The sequence below is a fragment of the Tubulanus polymorphus genome, chromosome 1 (genome assembly GCF_964204645.1).
Source record: "Tubulanus polymorphus chromosome 1, tnTubPoly1.2, whole genome shotgun sequence".
In the NCBI taxonomy this organism is placed as follows: Eukaryota; Metazoa; Nemertea; class Palaeonemertea; order Tubulaniformes; family Tubulanidae; genus Tubulanus; species Tubulanus polymorphus.
In genome coordinates this window covers 1,566,345-1,587,970 of record NC_134025.1, presented here as the reverse complement: position 1 = coordinate 1,587,970, position 21,626 = coordinate 1,566,345, and the positions used below count along the sequence as shown (strand labels likewise).

General features: G+C 36.4%; 2 protein-coding genes and 1 long non-coding RNA gene across 4 annotated transcripts; all 3 read left to right on the top strand.

The window, feature by feature from the left end:
- Positions 1-4,320: 4,320 nt before the first annotated feature.
- Positions 4,321-6,058, top strand: LOC141914944 (uncharacterized). Its single transcript, XR_012620902.1, has 3 exons — positions 4,321-4,466; positions 4,558-4,746; positions 5,046-6,058. It is a non-coding gene; the product is annotated as an uncharacterized LOC141914944 (long non-coding RNA).
- Positions 6,059-9,859: 3,801 nt separating this feature from the next.
- On the top strand, positions 9,860-12,911 carry LOC141915305 (large ribosomal subunit protein bL19m-like). Its single transcript, XM_074806791.1, has 6 exons — positions 9,860-9,917; positions 10,748-10,880; positions 10,971-11,095; positions 11,518-11,652; positions 11,727-11,914; positions 12,252-12,911. Exons 1-6 carry the CDS (start codon positions 9,860-9,862, stop codon positions 12,588-12,590), a joined length of 978 nt encoding a protein of 325 aa, XP_074662892.1. The 3' UTR covers positions 12,591-12,911.
- Positions 12,912-15,861: 2,950 nt separating this feature from the next.
- LOC141914794 (uncharacterized) lies at positions 15,862-21,352 on the top strand. 2 transcript variants are annotated; one of them, XM_074806097.1, is made up of 5 exons: positions 15,862-16,067; positions 18,588-19,216; positions 19,571-19,835; positions 20,514-20,701; positions 21,112-21,352. In XM_074806097.1, exons 2-5 carry the CDS (start codon positions 18,599-18,601, stop codon positions 21,280-21,282), a joined length of 1,242 nt encoding a protein of 413 aa, XP_074662198.1. In that variant the 5' UTR covers positions 15,862-16,067; positions 18,588-18,598; the 3' UTR covers positions 21,283-21,352. The 2 variants fall into 2 exon arrangements, with proteins under 2 accessions (XP_074662198.1, XP_074662197.1); XM_074806096.1 differs by having other exon boundaries at positions 20,511-20,701.
- The last annotated feature ends 274 nt before the right edge of the window (positions 21,353-21,626 follow it).

Genomic DNA, 21,626 nt, shown 5'->3' with positions numbered 1-21,626 from the left:
TTCCGGAACCTGTCATGTCAGGTCCCGAAAAAAACCCAAACTCACAACAATATTTGACGAAACGGCGAGTTGAATGAATATTTTGATCCGTCGTAAATATCGAAAATGATTCAACAATAACGATAAGGAAAATGTTCTGACTAATAATTCATTTGAAAGGTTGATTTATAAGAATAAAATATTTATGTATAAAATGACTTATTTCTGTATTAAAGGGAAAATAAAAGTTTCAGGCATAGATGAATTAATTAATGTAAAAGTAAGAAAATATTTTCGATAGCTGGATCGAGGTCTTGATACTTCGTTTCCGCAATAAGACACTGAAAAAGTATCTGCTCACTATCACAGTTCGCCGGCATCACTCCTCACTGTCCTGAACTTGAAGTCCTGAAGTCTCACTATTTATATTCATTGTTTTTATGATGTACATGTAAAAGAGCCGAATGCAATATAGTGACTGATTTTATTGAGACTGATTTTAAATCAACTCATCAATTTAAAGCAAAATTTAAAGCAAGAAGTTTTTTCTATTTATACCAGTTTTGATGCAGACCTGTCACCACAGGTCGCGAGAAATTCTGCAAAATGGCGCGAGCTGCCGTGTGAGGTCTCGCTTCAAAATTATTGTCTTATAGCAACTAAAGATTTAATCTATCTATGGTAAGCAATTGATATTATACTCATTACTATAATGAGACCAAAAAAATTAAAGTTTTCCTTCATTTCATCAGTTCAATAATGCAGACCTGTCACCACAGGTCTCGAGAAGCTCTGCTTAATGGCGCGAGCTGCCGTGTGAGGTCTCGCTTCAAAATTATTGTTTTATAGTAACTTAAGATTAACTATATCCATGGTTAGAAATTTATTAAAGTTCCACGATATTGTTCAGCTGGCTACTGGCGTGTATTCAACCCGGCAGTAGAACCTTTTCATCCAACTTCTAGGACGGTAAGCTCTCAATAATGTAAATCCATTCAACAATAGAAACACAATTGCGGCTTTTCAGAGTTGTTGATATCATTCATACGCGCTATTGAATACGTCACCGGCTGACCACGGTGTACACAAGCATAGACCATTCACCTCTGCACACTCACACTGTGAACATGCTACCGTGGATTCTCCTCCTGGCGATTTTCGCTGCGCTCCCGCTCCTGCTCCTGTTCCTGCTTCCTGAGGAACGACGTCTTTATGTTTTATGTGTTACTGTTCGTCTCCGTGCTGTCCTGTACTGTTCCGTGTTAATTAATCCGTTCTATTTTTCAGCAATTAACCCGTTTTATTTTTCAGGGCCGATTTCTCTGTCGAATTTCAACGTTTGCTGGAACAAAACTAATGTCCGAAAGCGTCGGCTCTCCTTCGCCGGTCACGTGTCGAGGATGTCAGACAAAGAGTCGGTCAGGAAATTCTGCCCTCTACACGCCCTCATACGGAACACGAAAACCAGGATGACGAGGCCTCACTGCCCCCACCTATCTACAAAGTGTGCTGAGTGATGTCAATGACGGGCATATCTGTGGGATTGCGCGGGATACAAGTGGAGTGGTTATACTGGATTGTCACGCTACTAGCATTCATTGTGTCCTTGTGACCGCCCGGATGAGGGATGATTCTACTGTCACGCTCTTTGTTTCTGGTATTCTGAGTCGGCTGAGGGATGATTCTACTGTCACGCTCTTTGATTTCTAGTTTGAGTGCTAGTTTTCATTGTGTCCTTGTGACAACCCCGGTCAGTGGATGAAGTCTCTCGTCGGCTTGTGAGTGCTAGTTTCATTGTGTCCTTGTGACAACCTCGGTCAGTGGATGAAGTCTCTTGTCACGCTTTTGGGTGCTAGTTGAGATCCTGAATCTCAACCCGGTCAAGCTGGTTGTACTGCGCTATTTGTGTTTCGTGCAATTTTACAGGTTTGTCAGTTACTGACGTCGCCCAGTACATCCTGCAGTTAGATGGGGAATGTGAGGCGTTGTCATTCTGGTTTTCGCGTTCTGTGTGAGGGCGTGTAGAGGGCAGTATATTCCTGGCTGGCTCATTGTCTGATGTTCTCGGCACGTGACCGGCGACGGAGAGCTGTAAAGCTTTCGGACATTAGTTTTGTTCCGTACCAGGTTTTCATCGCTCTTCTCTTTTTTTTTAATTTCAGGACTCCCAAGATGAAGAAGATGCTGAAGGCGACTACAAAGAAGACGATGCCGAAAAAAGAACACTGAACTCGGCAATCTTGAAAGTTAAGTTGATACCCATGTAAATTAGGATTAATGATGGAGAAATGTGTGATTACAAAATGTTTTTCTTTTTCTCAATTTCAGCTTCGACGAAACCCAAGAAGACAAAGAAGTACTTCGATTTTGAAAAAAGATTAAGTAAAATCGACCGACGATCACACAACTATATCTGTACTCCGATTTCGAAAAAAACATTAAGACAAAATTATCTTCAACCTTGTAACCTTTCGGACTACGTGAAGAAAAAAGACCAAATATTGTAAAATTATCGAAAAGAAATTATTTAAAATCGACCGACGATCACACAACTATATCTGTACTTCGATTCCGAAAAAAAAATGATGTAAAATCGAACGACGATCACACAACTATATCTGTACTTCGATTCCGAAAAAAAATGATGTAAAATCGACCGAAGATCACACAACTATATCTGTACTTCAATTCCCGCCTGTTTCGCTCCTGGCAGGTGTGTCACGATCGTAAGGGACACCAACTCAAAAGTCGAACGAGAGCTCATCAACTAAGATCTGCCGATTAGAGAACAGTGCACAGAAGGGGCCAATTTGGATGAAACTCAACCAACCAACTTAGGAGATCCTCCGATAATGAACCCAGCCATCATAAAAGGTAATTTGATATTTGATACGAACTTAGAACATTTTAACCGATACTGAACCCAGCAAACTTGAAATGTAAGTTGATTTTTGGCAAACCGTAGGTTTGCATATGCAAATGGTCTGGAGAAGCAGTTTTCATTGAAAATGAATAGAGTACCGGTGTGTCAACAAGGCATAAACATTGGCTGTTGATTTTTGGTGTCATCGTTTGGCTTATAATGAGTTCTCGAGCCAACAAAAATTTCATAGTGATCAAGTCATTTTTAGGGGACTTATTCTTGAAAAACACTTAAAAACCCTGCTTTTTAGCACTAAGTAATGGCACGTTTTCACATATGAGAATTTGCATACTTGGAATTGAAATATATATAAGTTCAATCCTTCCTGGAAGTGTTGCCGGTTTTTGCGACTCATCTCGATGTACTTTTCGACCTACGGGTCCTCACTTTATAAACCCCCAAAATTTTCTCGCTTCTATTTATCTGAGTTGACCTTGTTACCTGAGCTACATTGAATGTGATTGGCTGTTTGTTGGATATACCGGAAATTCCAGAAACTTCTGATGTAAATGGGAAAGCCCATTGGGAAAATCCAATGTGGAACCCAAAACAAAATGGCGAGCATTTCGACTAGGAATCGTATGTTCGCTTATAATTTGTTCGGTGTTACGAATATAACTGAGTAGGCTATTCTAGGTATATTATTTATGGAAATTATTATGATAAATTCTAAATGAAATATTTTGTCATTACAGGATATCTTCTTTTAATCATTGCAGCTAAATTTCAACTATAAGAAAAAACCCAGCTTGAGATCGACTACTCGTCCAAAATCGACCAACTGGAACAGTGCACAGATGAGGCCAACTAACTAACCAACTGATAGGATAATCGCCGATAACCAAGCAATCATATAAGGTAACTTGATATATGTGGAATTATTTCGATAAATTCTAAATGAAATATTTTGTCATTACAGGATATCTTCTTTTAATCATTGCAGCTAAATTTCAACTATGAGAAAAACCCAGTTTGAGATCAACTACTCATCTAAAATCGACCAACCGGAACAGTGCACAGATGAGGCCAACAAGAATCCAACTTATCAACAAACAAACTTAAGATGATCCACGTCGATTAAGAACCAAGCAATCATTAAAGGTAACTTGATATACATGAAATTATTTAGATAAATTCTAAATGAAATATTTTGTCATTACGGGATATCTTCTTTTAATCATTGCAGCTAAATTTCAACTATGAGAAAAACCCAGTTTGAGATCAACTACTCGTCCAAAATCGACCAACTGGAACAGTGCACAGATGAGGCCAACTAACTAAACAACTAATAGGATAGCCGATAACCAAGCAATCATAAAAGGTAACTTGATATACATGGAATTATTTCGATAAATTCTAAATGAAATATTTTTTCATTACAGGATATCTTCATTTAACCATTGCAGCTAAATTTCAACTATAAGAAAATACCCAGCTTGAGATCAACTACTCGTCCAAAATCGACCAACTGGAACAGTGCACAGATGAGGCCAACTAATATACAACTCATTAACTAACCAATTAATAAGATAATCGCCGATAATGAAACCAGCAATCATAAAAGGTAACTTGATATACCGGTATGTGGAATTATGTCGATAAATTCTAAATGAAATATTTTGTCATTACAGGATATATTTGTTTGCTCATTTCAGCTAAATCCTATCTATATGAAACTACCCAGCTTTAAATCAATGACTCATCAAATATCTACAGATGACCTCCGCCCACTGAACATCCAAGCTTGAATCAAATGCATCAACCAAGTGCATCAACCAATCCAAAATCTACAAACTGGAACGGTGCACAGAAAAGGCCAGAACTGAACCCAGCAATCTTTTAAGGTAAGTTGATATACATGAAATTACCTGTATATAGAAATTTCAGTCCTCATATGAATATCATTTCATAAGTGGCTATCATCAAAATCTATTTACCGGTCCACATGGCTGAACTTTTATCTTCACTAGTCTTAAACAGTGATGAACTAGTCCTACTACTGCAATTAATTATTGGGGTTTAAATCAGCAATTGACGTCAATGAATTTTACTTTGTGAAAAACAGGTTGGCTTGTAATTTGAAATGACACGTAAATTATGATAAATCTGTCTGAAATGTTTTGCTTTCTTCACTTTGTTTCAGCCACACTACATCTCGGAAAAATTGGCCTGAAGAAGACACTCACAAGTAGATGAATACTGATCGACCCATTTGCTGATGAAAACTGCAGAAGCCCAGATGAAAAGTTGAGGATCCAGCAACGGATTAATCACTCAATGATGGATTCTTCTACAATCGGTGGTTGATTTCTATGAAACATTAAATATCAGGAGCAGCAGAGACAATAGTGAATCTTATAAACACTGATTCAAGTGACAAAGCTAATGGATTATCTCATAAACACTGATTCAGGATAAACATTGTTTTAAAAGCAGCAAAGACAATAGTGTATCTTATTAGGAGCAGCATAGACAATAGTGCATGTTATAAACACTGAGATCCAGGAGCGGCGAAGACAATAGCGGATTTCTGTAGTAAAGTATTGATTTTTTGCTTATCACCTTTTTCAAACCAGTCGGATGGATAATATAGTGTTTTCGAGGAAACTATTTGATAATGTTTATGCAATGTGAGAGTCTAATAAAAGCTAAACTCCATTAATGCACGATTTTGGTCTTCGATCCTTGGTCGATAGATAAGTCAAGTTAAGTTAGTCACTAGGGGTAAATGGTCGTGTTGAGTGCCTAGTTTTGACTCGTAGGTCTGTTGAGTTAACTCCTAAACTGAAATATAGTTTCAACATGAATTGTGAGTTTAATCTTCCAACTTACCATAGTTAAACATAGTCAACTGTGGCTATTTGTCCGTGTAGATATCACATAGTTAGGAAACATAGAACATAACGTTAGACCAGTGTTGATGTACAAATATTAACTATTTGCTGAATTGTAGATGTACAAATTTGATGGCATTGATATTTTCGAAGGTAACCAATTTGAAAAATTTGAAACAAATCGTAGATTTCGATTTAAGCCTCCATCAATCTGTTTGATGATCATATCTACGTATTTGAAAACTAAAGCTTTATCTGAAAGGAGACCATTATTTACATTTGAGAGGTAAAGCTAGGAATAACAAGGCATAAAGTTATAGCTAGGACTAATTTTTAACATTGTTTATAGCTGTTTGAACTTCTTTTATTGTAATGGGTCAATCCATATCACGAGATGGCTCTCGTGAATAATCACTTAGCTTCAAATCGGGTGTATAATGATTATTAAGGAGTGGCAGTGAATCGGTAGCGCTTTCTTAAAATGGGCCCAGAACTTTACAGTGAAAAAATGCCTGCAGTTGTAAATAGAGGAGTATAAATAATACATAACTACAAACTACAAGTACATAAATTAATTCTAAAAAATAAAAAACCAATAAAAAATAAATAGAATAAACAACAATACAAACAAACATACAAACATACAACAAATTAATATTCTATTTACATGAAAAGGCATTTTTTCAAATATTTATCAACAAGGTTCTTCATTTATCGAACAACCTTCCCTAAGTATAGCGAAAACCCGAGATCTTTTATGTTGTTATTCAAAGCATTCTATCAACTCAGTTATTGTAATGAACAAAACAAATAACCATAAACCTTAACTAAATCGAAAACATTTAAAAAAATAACTGATATGATAGAATGCTTTGAATAACTGTGATGAAAGATCGACCCGTCCTTTCAACTAGCCGCGCTCAATCACTGCTGTGACTGTTTATTGTTATACATGGGTAGACTTACTATCTAAAATCTGGTACATACATTTTACTTTTTAGAAAGAATTTAAAACAGCTATAAACTTAAGTTATTGATGTTATTGATTAGTTACCGATTGTATAATTATGTTGAAGCTGCCAGGAAAAACGTCAGAATACTTAGTATGTAATGTCAAGGTGTTTGGAAATCTTTAAGACAAGGCAAAGTTGGCAAAATTCCAGTTTTCTAGTGAAAGTAATGATTAATTGATACTAAGAGTTCCAGAGTGAATCTGAATTTCTCATCTCTAGTTTTAATGCTTTTATGTTGGAGACTGTTATTGTAACTTGCATGACGATTCCTCGGTTAAGATATTATTGTTGCGTGACGAATAAAACGATGTACATTTTCATCATTCATGTTAAAACTTTTCAGTTAAGTTTTATAGCAAAAATTTCACTTTGGTGCTTTTCAGTGGTTCATAAAGTACTGATCTAATCAAGGCCCTGTCGAAAATAGCAAGAGCATAGAATAATTGTCCTAGCTTTGTTTTGATTATCAGTTTAACCGCGTCTGTTTAGGTAGGGCCTGTAATATCTGGACTCGAAGAATTTCTGATCTCTGTATAGAGTAATATTTATATCTACTATCAAGTTGAATAAAACAAGAAGTTACCGCAGCTTCATCAATCAAACCATATTTATTTGAAAATGCTTGATTTATCTTAAATCATCACCAAGAAAAACCTTTATAATAGTTTGCAGGGTTTGATCTAAGGAATAAATGCCACTTGACCTTGGGGCAAGCATAACTTATATGTAATATCACTTGCCCCCTCAAAAATCAACTTGCTCTACATGAATAGTCCGATTGTGACACAATAATCCCTTGCATCGAGTGGGATAAAAGCTTTGAGACATAGAATTACACAAGCCCGGTGGATGAGTGATTATGATAACCTTCATGCCCTAATGAAAAATATACTTGTCCCGGGCAATTGGACTAGTGCTTAAATCAGACCCTGCTCTTTGTTTCAAATGTAAAATTTGTGAAAAAGTAGTTGATAATGTTTGAAGAAAAATTTGGCAATGTTTTTAGTTTTCTAGTAATGATTAATAAGTTAACCTTACGCTTTCCAGAGTGAGTAAATTTGTAGGTTTAATGTTTTTTCTTGATAATTAAGATGTCCTCAATCTCGATGTCATTTGAAAAGTTGACGATGATAGATTCATATTTCATGAAATATAACAAAGTGTCGGTTATATTGACCTCATGAATTGTCAAATTCATAATCTTAGACTTTCAGACTAGTCCTTTTTTCGGTGTTTTATGGATCAAATTGTATGTATTTTTGTTATTTTCCCATTGATGCAAATTGTATGAATCAGCTGTAGTGGAAATGTATCATATATAAAGACTTATAAATGCCTTACATGTAACTTTTGTGATTTTAAAGTTAGTACAATTAGTACAATTTCATACATAGAAATAGAAATAAAATTGCTATTCAAATCTGAGAAAATAAGCTAAAAGTTAATAATTTGATATGTGAAAATAAAATGATGTAAAGAATGTAAATCAGATTGATTAATCCTACGCTTTCCAGAGTATTTGGCCAGGTTTATCTCTGGTTTTAGTGCGGGGGCCATGGACAATTGAGTCCATGGTTGGGCCATAGACTTTTTTGTTTTAGAGTCTATGTTTGGACCAAGGGGCGTATAGACACTCATTTATAGTTTATACGCCTATGGTGGTTGGACTAGTTGTTTTTTGAAAGTCCACGTGTTTGAGGAGCTTACGTTATAATTCCTCGAGCAATCCTGGCATTTTGTATAATATTGTTGTATGAGAATAAATATGATTTTGAAATTTGTCATTCGTTGAGTTAAGCAACAAGTGTTACTAAAACGAAGCACTACTAAATAAAAAGACTATATGCACCAGAGAAAACCGACCAATTTACGTTTCACATGCATTTGTTTGTATAATTGCCTACACTAATTAGCAGAGATGGTTGAATACATAGATAGCATTCCTAGTGATGATTTCTAATGAGTGCAATAGCTCATCGGACTTCGTTTTAGTCATGCATAGTTCTTACACCTCTAAGTGCATAGTTCTTAGTTTTAGTAGTGCATAGTTTTAATAACACCCCCCCCCCCCCATTTCACTGCCCTTCTATTAAATTCACTGCTTTCACGGCCGGTCCGTGAATCATTTACAAAACCTTGCAGTTGAATCGGATGCAGTTTCCTGGAAAACTTTTAACCAGGCCACCACATGAGGCACGCTTTTCATATACAGTACACGCACAGATTACATCGCAGCGAGTCTTGTGGCGCGCACGTGAAGCACGGCGTGTAGGCGCATATTGTTCTGAACAAAAAGTAGTTCCAACGACAAAAAGATTGATTAATGTGGCTGCCTGAGGCCTTGTTTGATGGTAAATAATGTGATATGATATAAAATAAGTGACGCATTCTGATGAATTCAATAGGGGAGAGGAGATGGAGAGGGGCGTCTGTAGAATTCAACCCGAAAAGTTTCATAAATTTGAAGAACACATTCGAAGATGCCAAAAGCAAGATGAGCTTAGATTATCCTGGTTGCACCGCCCTGTTTTTGAATGATATATTCAGAAAGCACTACGATATGTTCTTTGTGTTCTCATCGGCTATCATGTGTTCTAAATCCGTGCCTATCATGTCTTCTAATCGCCTATCATCGTTTCAGTCATAACGATTTTCATTTTAGCGAATCAACCTGTCACCTGAGGTCCCACCTGTCATGTCATAAAGAATTAATTGAATTGTCAGGTCTTGAGGCCCTGGCATGACAGGTTCTGGAAACTCTGCAGATGTTGAATTGAATTGATTAGGGAACGCCCCGCCGGAGAAATGGGTAGCTCCGAGAACATCCATATCGTGGCAGCGCTCTCAAACCGCTAGACTGGTCGGCTGTCCAATTCTGCGCCACCTGCATTCGCAGTGGACCGGCAACCAGTCTATCAAACCGCGGGCCCGAACCGATCAATTAGAAATAATCATTATTTAGAAATGTTTCATAGCTATATTTGGATTCCAATGAAATTGATAATCTGTAGGTATAAAGTATAAACTTTATCCTATTCAACAACAGAAAGTTCCATTCAATTCGCTCTCTCTACAGTTACTGTTTCGTTCGCCGGTTCTCAATTATAAACATGGCGGCCTCCGCGGTTTTGCGAGTTTTTGGGAAATTGTCACAATTTTCTCCTAATTGTAAGCATATTGATCGTCGATTGTAGTGTTACTTGCCTTGAAAGGATTCTGTAATGTTGTGTTGTAAAATCTGACTTGAATTCTCAATTACATGTAAAATAAGCGACGAATAGTTTCATTTACAATCATCACTTCCGGGTTCTTGCGCTCGACAACCGGCGTTACAACCTGGGCCAACTTCGGTTATCGTAGTTAGTCGACTATAGTCGAACTAAGTGAAACCGAATGTCAGTTAGTTGGAACTATAGGCCGGAAATAGTTCAAAAATTAAGCACACTCGGTTTAGTCGACTAGATACGAAAATTCTAAATTGGCCCTATAGCCTTAAAGTAAAAGCTGGCAGTGCCCACAGCCCAGTGGCATCTTTTCAAATGAATATTAGATTAGGGCCAACAGGTATGAGAGTGATTTCAATTTCATACCCGTTGGCCCAGTGTCATTCGTTTTTACTGATCACCCTGAGTCCCTAATCAGAGAATTCTGAGAATTATTCAGCCATTGTTCTTTCTTAATGTTCTAAGACTAAAGAGAATTCTTACCCAAATTGTGGTATGATAATCTAAATTTCAGATTTCAAATCCCAGTATACCAAAAATGTGAACCTTTCTATAAAACCAGTTGATCTTGAGTTCAGTTCACGTTGAGTTTATATTTGCTGGTCCCATTTAAGCCAATTTGTTCAGTTCATGTTGAGTTAATCCTTTTGAATCTTCGACTAAATCTTTTTTATGAAATTGGAAAAATCTGTAGATTGATTTAAAAACACCACTCACTTCACGCTCACTCTCTCCTGGATCGTGTTATTATTATATTGTATTGAATGTTTTCAGTGGTTCACGTTCGTTATAGTCGTACTTTACCTCATTCACTCGTTGAACAACATCGAAAATCTGAAATATCCTCGACAAAAGAACAACCAGATCCGAACGAATTTGCTAAAGTAGAAATTCCTCGAGAATTCCGGTCAGTTCAGCTGAATCATTCCGCTGATGATGACTCATTCATTCAGCAGCTTGTATTTTATGTATAATTAATACCATGTTTGAATTTTAGGAATTCACATCCTGAGTTTTTACCGAATGCCTCGTGGTGGATGAGAGATCGAATTACTGAGAAACTAGAACGACGCGACATGATGCGCCGTAGAGCTGTCATTGATATCCCAGAATTCTACGTCGGTCAGTTTCAAATTTACACTCACTAAACTCTCTTGATGATGATTTTAATTACTTTTTCTCTGCGTAAAATCCAGGGTGGCCAGGAAACTCAGGATATTTGGAATCCAAATTCAGTCACGATTGGCCTCCCACCCTAGATAAGTTCTTTCACTCAAAACAAAGTCAACAGGAAATTGAGTTTAGTACCGAATATAGTTAAATTTGCCTAAATGTATTCTGCTTGGTATGGGCTGATAAGTATGCCAAGTATTCTACTGGTACTGTTTATGTTTTCATCGTGAAAAATGACCCTCAAATTTGGTGATCATACCCTCAAAAGCCCCTCAAATACCCCTCAAATTTCATATCAATGGTTCTGTAGGAACCATGTGGATAATGCTATTGACCGTGTATTTGTTCTAAAATGTAACGATCAATTTCAGGCAGTATTTTAGCGGTGACGGTATCCGACCCATACGCTCCCGGAAAGAAGAATCGATTTGTTGGTTTATGCATCGAGAGAGGAGGATGGGGCCTACGAAGTAACTTCTTACTACGAAATATAGTCGATGGTTTAGGTAAGAAACGACGATGTGACTTTATTAGAATCGTAAGAAGCGTGTTTTTGATAGAATGGTTGTTTTTGATTCAGGTGTTGAGATTCTGTATGAATTGTATAATCCGACTGTGCAGAAGATCGAATTGTTAAAGCTGGAGAAGCGTTTAGACGATTCGTTGTTTTATCTGCGAGATTGTCCCCCGGAATACAGCACTATACCATTCGATATGGAACCTATTCCACATCAGAAAGGCGCCCCTGTACCTGTATTTACTGAAAAGGTAAGAAAGTTATTCGAATAATTTTTAATACCAGCGTCAGGTTCCATTCTCAAGACCTAAAACCAAAAGAGGTTTTGGATGTTAAGTATGGTCTTAAGTTGTTAGCCATTGAACTAAGTCTAGGATTCTTTACTTTAAGTCTAAGTCATGACAATGATACCGACACTGAGGAAGAACTGCAGGATCATTCCAGTTCCACAGCCCTCATTTAAAATTCAATTTCGGCTTAAAACGTTAATAAAAAGAAGTAAAAGATGATTTCAAATCTATGTATGATATGTTTTTTAGATGAATTACAGCAAATTTACCTAATAAATTCTGTAAAATATGATTTCAGGTACCTTTGAATCCGCGCCCTTGGCACCAACGATGGGAAAGGGCTGATCTTCAAAACGCCCAATTACCTGAAATCAAACAAAAACTAATCGATCGAGCTGAAGAGCTCGCGGAACCGTGGCAAAAATACGATCTGATGAAAAACTATCGCGCAGATATTCAAGACGAGGACATCGAACTCGTTTATAAAGACGTTTATATTCAACATCAGGAATTAATCAAGAAAAAACAACACATGAAACAAGAAGCTTTAGAACAAGCAAAGGCAACCGGTCGAAAGAGGAGGAAACGGTCTTTACCTCAACAACCGGGAATGTTACGACCTGAAGATGTCGAATGAATTTAGATGTTTCATAACGCAAGTGTTTTCAGTATATAATGCCTCTTACAGATCAGAGAAATCCAGATTTTAAATCAGGAAATTCTGATTCAAAAGTCAGGACATTTGAATTTCTGGTGTCATGTTCTTCGTGCTGGTGATGAGGAACCTCTTGAGAAGAAATAAATACTGAAGATATCTGAGGGTTCCCTGATCTGTTAGAATCATCGTTTAAATCAATGATTTAAATTGTTGTTAGAAAAGAACTGTGAATCATATAGAAATTGATAATATTCCCCCATCAACGTTCAAAGTCGGTCTATTTGTACATAAAAGAAAACAATGATTTTTGTGTCTAGTCTACTAATGTATTGTAGGCCGTTTTTCTATAAAAAAAATAAAATGGTTTATAAAAAAAAGTCCATCGTTATTGTGTAGTATTTGTTTCTTCTTCCACTTGATTTAAAATAAGATCAATTTCGGAGGGTATAGACTTCATAGAAAACGGAAAATGATTTTAAAGGTCCATTAATTTGAGCAAAATGCCCGAAATTCCTTCAATTTTGAGAAATGGGCAATTAGAAATTTGTCTTTGTCTTTGTCTTTAGTTTGTAGTTGTACAGTAAACTATGCCAATTAGTAGCCTACAGTTGGGACCATGTTTCTTTTTTACCAAATTAGAAACCGAGTATAGTTAGTGTTAAAGATAAAAAGTTTGCTTAAAAAGCACCGAATTAATGGTTTTTGAGATCAACCGTACCGATATAGGAGAGTCTACAGTAATTCGGACATGAAAGTGATGCAGACGCTTCCTCGAAATTGAAATTTTCTCCAACTCCATGTATCCAAGAATGGCTGTAAGGACCCTGAAGGAAGCGATAAAAGCAACCAATCCGTTGGTTTTATTACTACAGATAGTTTGCTAGCTTTCAGGAAATGTAATGGTAATGATTGTGGCCCTCTTTAGTATTCACTTAATGAAAATAGGTGTAAAATCTAGTTCAGGAAATTGGTTGAGTGAATGTTAGTATCTAGTTACATATTTAATCGGCCGCTGAGTGTTTGGTCAATTATTCAGAATCATCGAGCGATGAATCTATAGGATGCATCTGAAGTCAAGATTGTTGAGATTCAAGATAGCAAACATCTCGCGTCTTTTGGCAGTTCGTCGTGGAATGGCTTTTGACAGTGGTTTGTGAATGGATCGAGGGCGTTAGTCCATAGTAGTGTCTCGATCCCCGGCACCTAGTAGCAAATATAGACAGAATCGGTCTGTGTGACACGATGGTGTTGTGTTCCCACACGTTCATGTCTACATTGAACATGATAAATTTCCTGACTTCTCAATGAACTTCGATTTTCTAAAATTATGAATTACATAATGTACTTTGGATGACGTTTCATCGGGACCTCGATGAATCAATATAAAAAAATATCGAAATTAGGACAACCATGTATGCTGCATCAGAAGAATCAGTATTAGTAATTACTGTTATCTAACCTAGATCCTTTATTCGGCGGCTGTATCTCATAAATCACCGGATTCGAACCTCGGATACCGGTTTATTCTACATTTATTCTATACTTTCATAGATGGCGCGTTTGGAATCATGAGCCATTGACGAACTTTTTCGTAATCAATGTTCAGGAATTCGTCAGTTCAGCAAAATTCTAATAGATAGCGAACATATCATCTATAGGAGATCAGTCTTGAACTGGGGACAATCATGTTTTATATGTTTATATTCTAGGCGTGAATTCTGTATACGAAATAGTTTTACAGATCAGAATGTTTGCATTCGATTTGAGTAAATAATGCACAATTTTCAATGATGATATAAAGTCTATATTTTCTGTAACGGTTCGAGATTCGGCATCAGGTCACAGGGAGCGAGAATACCACTGAACACGTTAAGCGTAGGCAACTTGAAAACTGGATTCTTGAAAACTCAGATAAAACGTGAGATCGAATTTCTGGCAGCAGTAACGATAAGTCGCGATGTATTTAAGCGATGGGCCTATATGAAACAATATACGAAGTCCCAAAATGAAAAGTAGGGATTATTTCTAACTTGACATCTAATTGACTCGAGCAATTGGTCTCTATTTTGGTATAACTGGTAAATAAACGTGTAAAGAGCATTAGGTCACGATGACAGTCTAACTCGCGCCAGCTATAGACGTTATTCGGCCATGTTTTTGCGTCATTATTTGCGTGTCAACTGAAGTATGTAAATATAAGGCGGCGACATTTCACAACTGCTTCAAATCCCGATCGGTAGCTTTCAATTAGTGTCCAATTAGAAATTCTAAACTGTCATCAGATAGTTTTACATAACCGGGATTTACTGGCGCTATTGGTAAACATTTACGTATTGTGCTGCGGTTACAATGCATTCAACACTGGCGGCCGCTATTTGAATGACTGTTATATAAAAAAACCCTTCAACTATTATGAATAACTGTCTATAGTTTATCAGTTTATTTGTCTACGACAATTCTTTAAGCAGCAGCTTCCGTTGTATGAATCTACACAGAATATTCCACTTTATTACTTCGAATGATAAAAATATATGGCGACCCTGAAGACTGAGGTTCCGTTGTACTGGAGTATGGACACATTCATCGTGGTGCAACAGTGCAGTTCTCACACGAGAATTACTGATGAAACTCCAACCAAAACAATTCTAAAAATCTGCTGATATTCGCCATTGATGAAACAATTCAAATCCATGTTGTAAAGATGATATAAAATCCCGCACCGCGACAGAAAACTGTGTCCTGTATGTTTCCTCGTGTTAATTTACAATTTCAACGTTTTGATTTTAATCTAATGATATTCCTGAAGATGATTATTAGGATATTGTCGAAAGGTAAACCGTTAATAAAGATTTCGGTCTTTTTTTTCTTAGTGCGAGATTTTGCGTAAATGATAAGTGACGTTACCATTCTCATCTGAGTGCCCAAAACTTTATTTCAAACCAGAGAAAAATATTTTCATTATTTTCCAAAAACATATTTTCTAAACTCCACACAAAGTATTTCTTGTCGAACTCGAATTTCTATTTTCGACAATCTACAGTTAATTTGATCGTATATCTAGTAGATTTCAAAAGAAGTCCGTTATTTGGTGCGATCGGAAAGAAAACAAAGACCACTTTGATAATACGTCACATGCGCGATTTCAGATTGAACCAATCACGAGTAGTGGTTATCGTAAGTAAATATCAAGCCCTAAAATATGTAAATGCTCCGCCCCCGGTATTAATGGCTCAATTAGGACTGTGGTAGGATGTGATTAGAACTAATACAACCTGTTATAGATAGGATATAGGAAGCGTGATACAGTAAGATAACGCCGAGGAAATAACTTATAAAAACGAACTACACTGAAACACGAGACTGACATTTATACTATATTCAACCCACGGGATATATCACAGCAACATTCTCAATACTGACAACTCATTTATCAAGAATTCAATAATCATTTCACAGGTAAGTAATCTTCATATTACTGAGATGTAAATTTTGAAATCACAGCGGCGTTCCCTTATTGATTCTTAATGAAATTCAGTTTCTTGATGAAATATGCGTGAAAACCTTTGGAAAAAGATGAAAAACTTCATTCCAACTTTTTATGGTATAACTGACGAGATCTTTTAAGCGTTATAGGTTACTTGTAAGAACACAGGCTTTGAGTGGCTTAGAAGGTAATCCTTACTGAAATACAATAGACGGCATTTTTATTGTGAGAACATTCGCTAGTTGAGTTTAGTTGAGTTTATTCGACAATCTTAGATCAAAATTAGAAAAAAGAAAAGAGAAAAAATTCACAATAATACAATTATAGGATTGCCAGCGGAATTCAAAACCTAGAATTGTATTATTTGACGCAATGCGAAAATTTAAACATTTTAAAATTTGAATTTGATTGAGATATAACAGATTCGAATTAATTATTGTAAAATTAGTGTGGAGAATTTCAATGGAAAATGTGGAGAGAAACAGCGGTAAAACATCCAACTAATCAACTAACAATTTTTGGAATTTGAGATTGCAGGTAATCAAAATTCATTGTGGGATAAAACAGTGATATGACCGGGCCAACCATTCACACTGGTACCGAAATAGGGTGCAGGCCTGGTCCGGACGACCTGGTCCGTACGACTCGGTCCATTTTCTCTTCGTGCGATCGCGGCTTTGGTTTGACTCATGATTTAAACTAGTTTATTTCCAACCGAAGAATCTCTAGTGGGAACTGTTTAACTGGATCCTGAGTTTCGGCTTCTTACGACGAGAAAATAATGTTTTTATTTTCAGTTTCCGTTAATTGATATTTGTTGAACTGTTATTCTAAGTGTAATTGATTACGGGCCTTTTAGCGCCGCGCTCAATCGTTTTATTTACCTAAATCAACACAAATACTAAATAAATCCGAGCAATTAACAGGTAATTAAACACCTCACGTGAATCAGTAATTCAATCACTAAGCAAACTTATGAAGACATTATATCAGGAACATTTAAATTTTATACTTTATAAGATCAAAGAGATTATTCCATCAAGTCTGTAAAGAATCCCACTGAAGATGACTTTCGTAAAATTGATACGTCGAATAAACTACTAGCTCGAGGAAACATTTCCCACTAATTCATTCATACTTACAGTTTTCATATATTTTCGTAACTCAAATTGTTTCATCAATGGTTGTTCCACGAAGTATGTTTTCTTTATTAAAACTCGAGGGATCGTCGAATAGGAATTGAACCGCAATATTCAGCGCACATGATGTATGAATTACCGAAATAAGTAGTTGTTGATATATCAATCGCATATACAGATCATGTAAAGTGAATCAAATAACGTGTGTAATACAAATTAAGTTTTCGGTTCATATTTCGCCCGTAAATAATTGATGAAGATACGATTTTCTGCATTTAATAACCTAATCATTCCCGGACTCTTTTAGATATCATGATAGAAGTAAATAAAGAATTCACGCTCAAAATTCCCGGAAAAATCTCACTTGAAAACAGGATAATATTTTGGAAAAATGATAACCGTGTTTTAAAAAAGATTTTGCTTCTAGATTCTTAAATTCTTGAATTTTAATATAATGGATTTTATACGTATATTCTTAAAGGATAGTGTAAAAATGTTTCCAAATTTTCAACGAAGTTTGAAATAATGTTTTAAAGACTTTTATATATAGTTTGAATGAAGCTTATTTTGCCATGACAACTCACATAGCACTCAACTGTACTCACCGTCATCTGATACAATTATTTCCATAATCAAAATAATTGCGTTATCTAAGACAAATTTGTCAATAGCGGTATTTGATTGTAGTCATTTCGAGTTGAGCTATCTTGTCTCCACGTTTGGCTCCAGTTTGTCTTCGTCTTATCAAACAACTGTCGCACTGGTCATGATTTATTGAACATTCATTCGAATTATAACCTTATTAAAAGCGATTAAAATGCGATTCTGCTGTTGATAAATTCAATTTATAACTTCTGTCGTCGATAAATGATTAATGCTTATATTTTCTAATAAATTTCGATTTGAATCGAGACGCAGCAAACCTCATTTTCTCTTCGAACAGGACAAAATTTTTTTTGGCGTCGAGGGGAGCCAAGCTTTAGCATACACATGTAAAGCCCATCTTAAGGTTATTTCGGAACTGAAATAGTGTTTTCCATTCTACTATATATTGCGCACGGTGTTTTTCCGACTCGGGCATCTCGCCTCTTGAAGAAAAGTCTATCAAATGAAATCCGCATTATTCAAATATTTTCATCATTTCAAAGCGGCAGTTTTTTTCAGAGAAACTTCGAAATTTCTAAATCTTTCTCTAGAGTTTCGAGATTTTTATAATGAAAAGCGCTTTTAAGTAGAAAATTATTTCAATCATTATTATAAAATAAAGAGCTAAACACAAGCGGAGTATAGTTTCCCACATTATATCTGTTTATTTTTGAATTTAACGGTTTTGTTATTTCGGTCTAATTTCAGTCGTCTGTCTGATGGGTGTCACGTGCGCGGAAGTCACGATGTTGCGTCCCGTAGCTCAGATTCCTTCAAAACCAACAACAAACCCGTCAAACCCCAACAACAACAACAACAGCAGCGGCAGCAAGAAACCGTCATTTCTTATCGATGACATTCTCGGTCGAAAAAACAATAAACTAAACCCGACGCGAGTAAACGAGGTCAACTTCACGACATCGCAGCAGCAACAATTCGGTGGTTACGTGTACAATCATCCAGAGCGCCTAGAAACATCGACTGATGTTGTAAAACCCGACATCAATATCAGTTCTCAACGAAACGCGGATAAGTCAGATAAACATGAAACAAACTGCGGTTGTAATAATAAATACTTCGCGAATATCGACGGTTTTCAAAGACGTCATTGCGACGAGAATATTAACTTTACTGGTTACAATACTCATCATCAACAGCAACAACAGACTGTTAAATTATCACCAACATCTCCTCCGTGTTATCAATCAGATCCGAGATTGGATGTTTTAGAATATCAGAGAGCATCTCCTCCACCACCAGGAGCAGTAATACATCATCTACCACCACCATCAGCAGCAGCAGCAACAGCAGCGGTACATCGACCCACACCTCATCAGGTAAATAAAATATTCTTAAATTGCTCGAAAGTTGACTAAATCCTTACGAGTCGGATGTCTCTAATTCACGTACCAATTCCACGTTAGTGATTTCAACCAGTCTTTTAGCTTAACGTCTATGGTTGAAATTAACTAACTTTTGAGTGACCGGTCCCTAATTCCTACATTTATAGATTTTTAGAAACGTTGAGATGGTTGGTTACCCATCACACTTGAATGGGAGCAATTACATTTAAATAATTTGATTCGGCTATTGTTATCGAGCTAGGTGCTGGAATCAAACTTCTCCGGGTATGCACTGGCATCAGAGGGAAGAAAAGCGGTTATGACTTGATTTCTATTTAACATTTTCAGATGTCTTCTCCTCAGTCATCGACGATTCCTGTTGATTTCGAGACGAATCTATCCAGTCCATACGTACCGACTTATATGAGTTCATACGTGAACCAACCGTCATCAATTCATCATTCTCCTCATCATCATCAGCATCACCATCACCAGCAACATCTTCCACCTCATAACATCTTCTTACATCATCAACCGCAACAATCCGCTGCTGAATTCACGACTCATCATTCGCCGTTTTATCCTCAAAGATATCATCATCACTTGTATAAAGGTAAATAGCTTCAGGTCATTTATCAAATTAATTCCGTGATAATATATAGAACTAGAAAGAAGAATTGAGTCCGAAAATGTTTTCGACGTTTCGACAATACATTATATCTGAGTGTGAGAATTTCTATATTATCATCACAAAACGATTAACTAAATGAAGTTTGATGATAAGTTGAATATACAAAGAATTAACGGTATACTATCTCAAAGTCAACTGATTATGCTAATTGGACTTAATGGTTTCATGTAACCAAGGTTTCACTTTCTTTTATCAGTAAAATCACCCATATGTTTGTGATAATGGTCTATCCACTAGGCTAATGACCCAATGCGAATCTATTGTCCAGCAATCTATTGGACACGGCTTTACAATGACAGAGTCTGCTTGAGTGGTTGTTTATCTGACCGTTCAGTTTGTCTACGGATCGAATTTGACTTCAAAATCAGCAGAATGGCGATTAAATTTCAACACCTTCTAATCCGTTCATTGTGCTATGATAGTTGAATATGACCGATGGGGCGGTCCCACAGTCCGTTCATATTTATAAACAAATTCAAAATGACTTTTAAATATTTGTGACCGTACAATTGATGGCAATTAAACGTCTATTAGCTGTCAAAGGGAAAGACCATTCAAACATCAATAACTTATGTTAAAATGTTTTTGAAATTTCAGCAGATGCTATGCTCAAGCCGTGGTATTGGAGTCCATATTTGCATCGCCCCGTTCATAAAAGAAAAGGAGGACAAGTTCGCTTCTCAAATGAACAAACTGCTGATTTAGAGAAGAAATTCGACACCCAAAAATATCTGTCGCCTCCGGAGCGCAAGAAATTAGCCAAATCTTTACAGCTATCAGAGAGACAGGTAAATACAACAAACACAACAAAAAATCAACGGATGATTTGATACGATTTTATTTTCATATGAAATTTTTACAAAATGAATGAATGGACGAACACACAATAATATAAGTGTACCATACTCAAAGATGTATCACAGTAGACGCTATTAACGAACTCGGATATAACGATTTACCGCTTGTTACAAACCTAGAATTTCAACAACTTCATACTGGATATAACGAGCTCTATCGGTTATAACACATTGTCTGATCCATGAAGCTCGTTGTAACGAGGGTTCACTGTAGTATTATATTAAGGACTGCAAAAGTTAGTCTGTGTACGAATGAAAACAGTCCTTATAGTTAAAAAAAGAAATTATAAAGGAGAGGAAAGAAAACCCAGTTACCACTTTGATCATTTCTATTTTTTCAGGTGAAAACTTGGTTTCAGAATAGACGCGCAAAATGGCGCCGACTGAAACAAGAATCACCGGACGGCTCAAGCGAATCACGTGACTTAGCCTCCCCGACAGACGAGGGTATGACGTCAGAAGACGAAGGTCACAGTTCCGATGTGGACGATATTGATGTGGGATGCGATTAGATCCTTCAACATTCACATCATAACGCAATAGCCAGAATATACTGTACATAGATATGAAACTATATTGATTATTTACATGGGTCATTTCTAATAAAATGAATCATGCTAAATTTTATCTGTTACAATTTTCTGTTTTTATCTCTGGATAATTCGAGGGCCACGAATCTCATCATTAATATAACGACTAGGAAGTGGCAGTGGAATTAAACGCTCTCGCTGGGTATCGAACCCGGGTCTCGCACGCTAACCAGTAGAACCGGCCAGTGGTTATACAGGTTGGTGTTAAGTCAAATCATTTTCATCAAAATATATTTTTCTGAATCTTGTCTTGATTTATTAAAGAA

Excerpts from the sequence above, each read along its gene's own strand:
- LOC141915305 (XM_074806791.1), top strand. The coding sequence starts at position 9,860 with ATGGCGGCCTCCGCGGTTTTGCGAGTTTTTGGGAAATTGTCACAATTT. Across the intron at positions 10,881-10,970 it reads GAAATTCCTCGAGAATTCCG|GAATTCACATCCTGAGTTTT; the intron begins GTCAGTTCAGCT and ends TTTGAATTTTAG. Across the intron at positions 11,653-11,726 it reads AAATATAGTCGATGGTTTAG|GTGTTGAGATTCTGTATGAA; the intron begins GTAAGAAACGAC and ends TTTTTGATTCAG.
- LOC141914794 (XM_074806096.1), top strand. The coding sequence starts at position 18,599 with ATGGGTGTCACGTGCGCGGAAGTCACGATGTTGCGTCCCGTAGCTCAG. Across the intron at positions 19,217-19,570 it reads ATCGACCCACACCTCATCAG|ATGTCTTCTCCTCAGTCATC; the intron begins GTAAATAAAATA and ends TAACATTTTCAG. Across the intron at positions 20,702-21,111 it reads TACAGCTATCAGAGAGACAG|GTGAAAACTTGGTTTCAGAA; the intron begins GTAAATACAACA and ends CTATTTTTTCAG.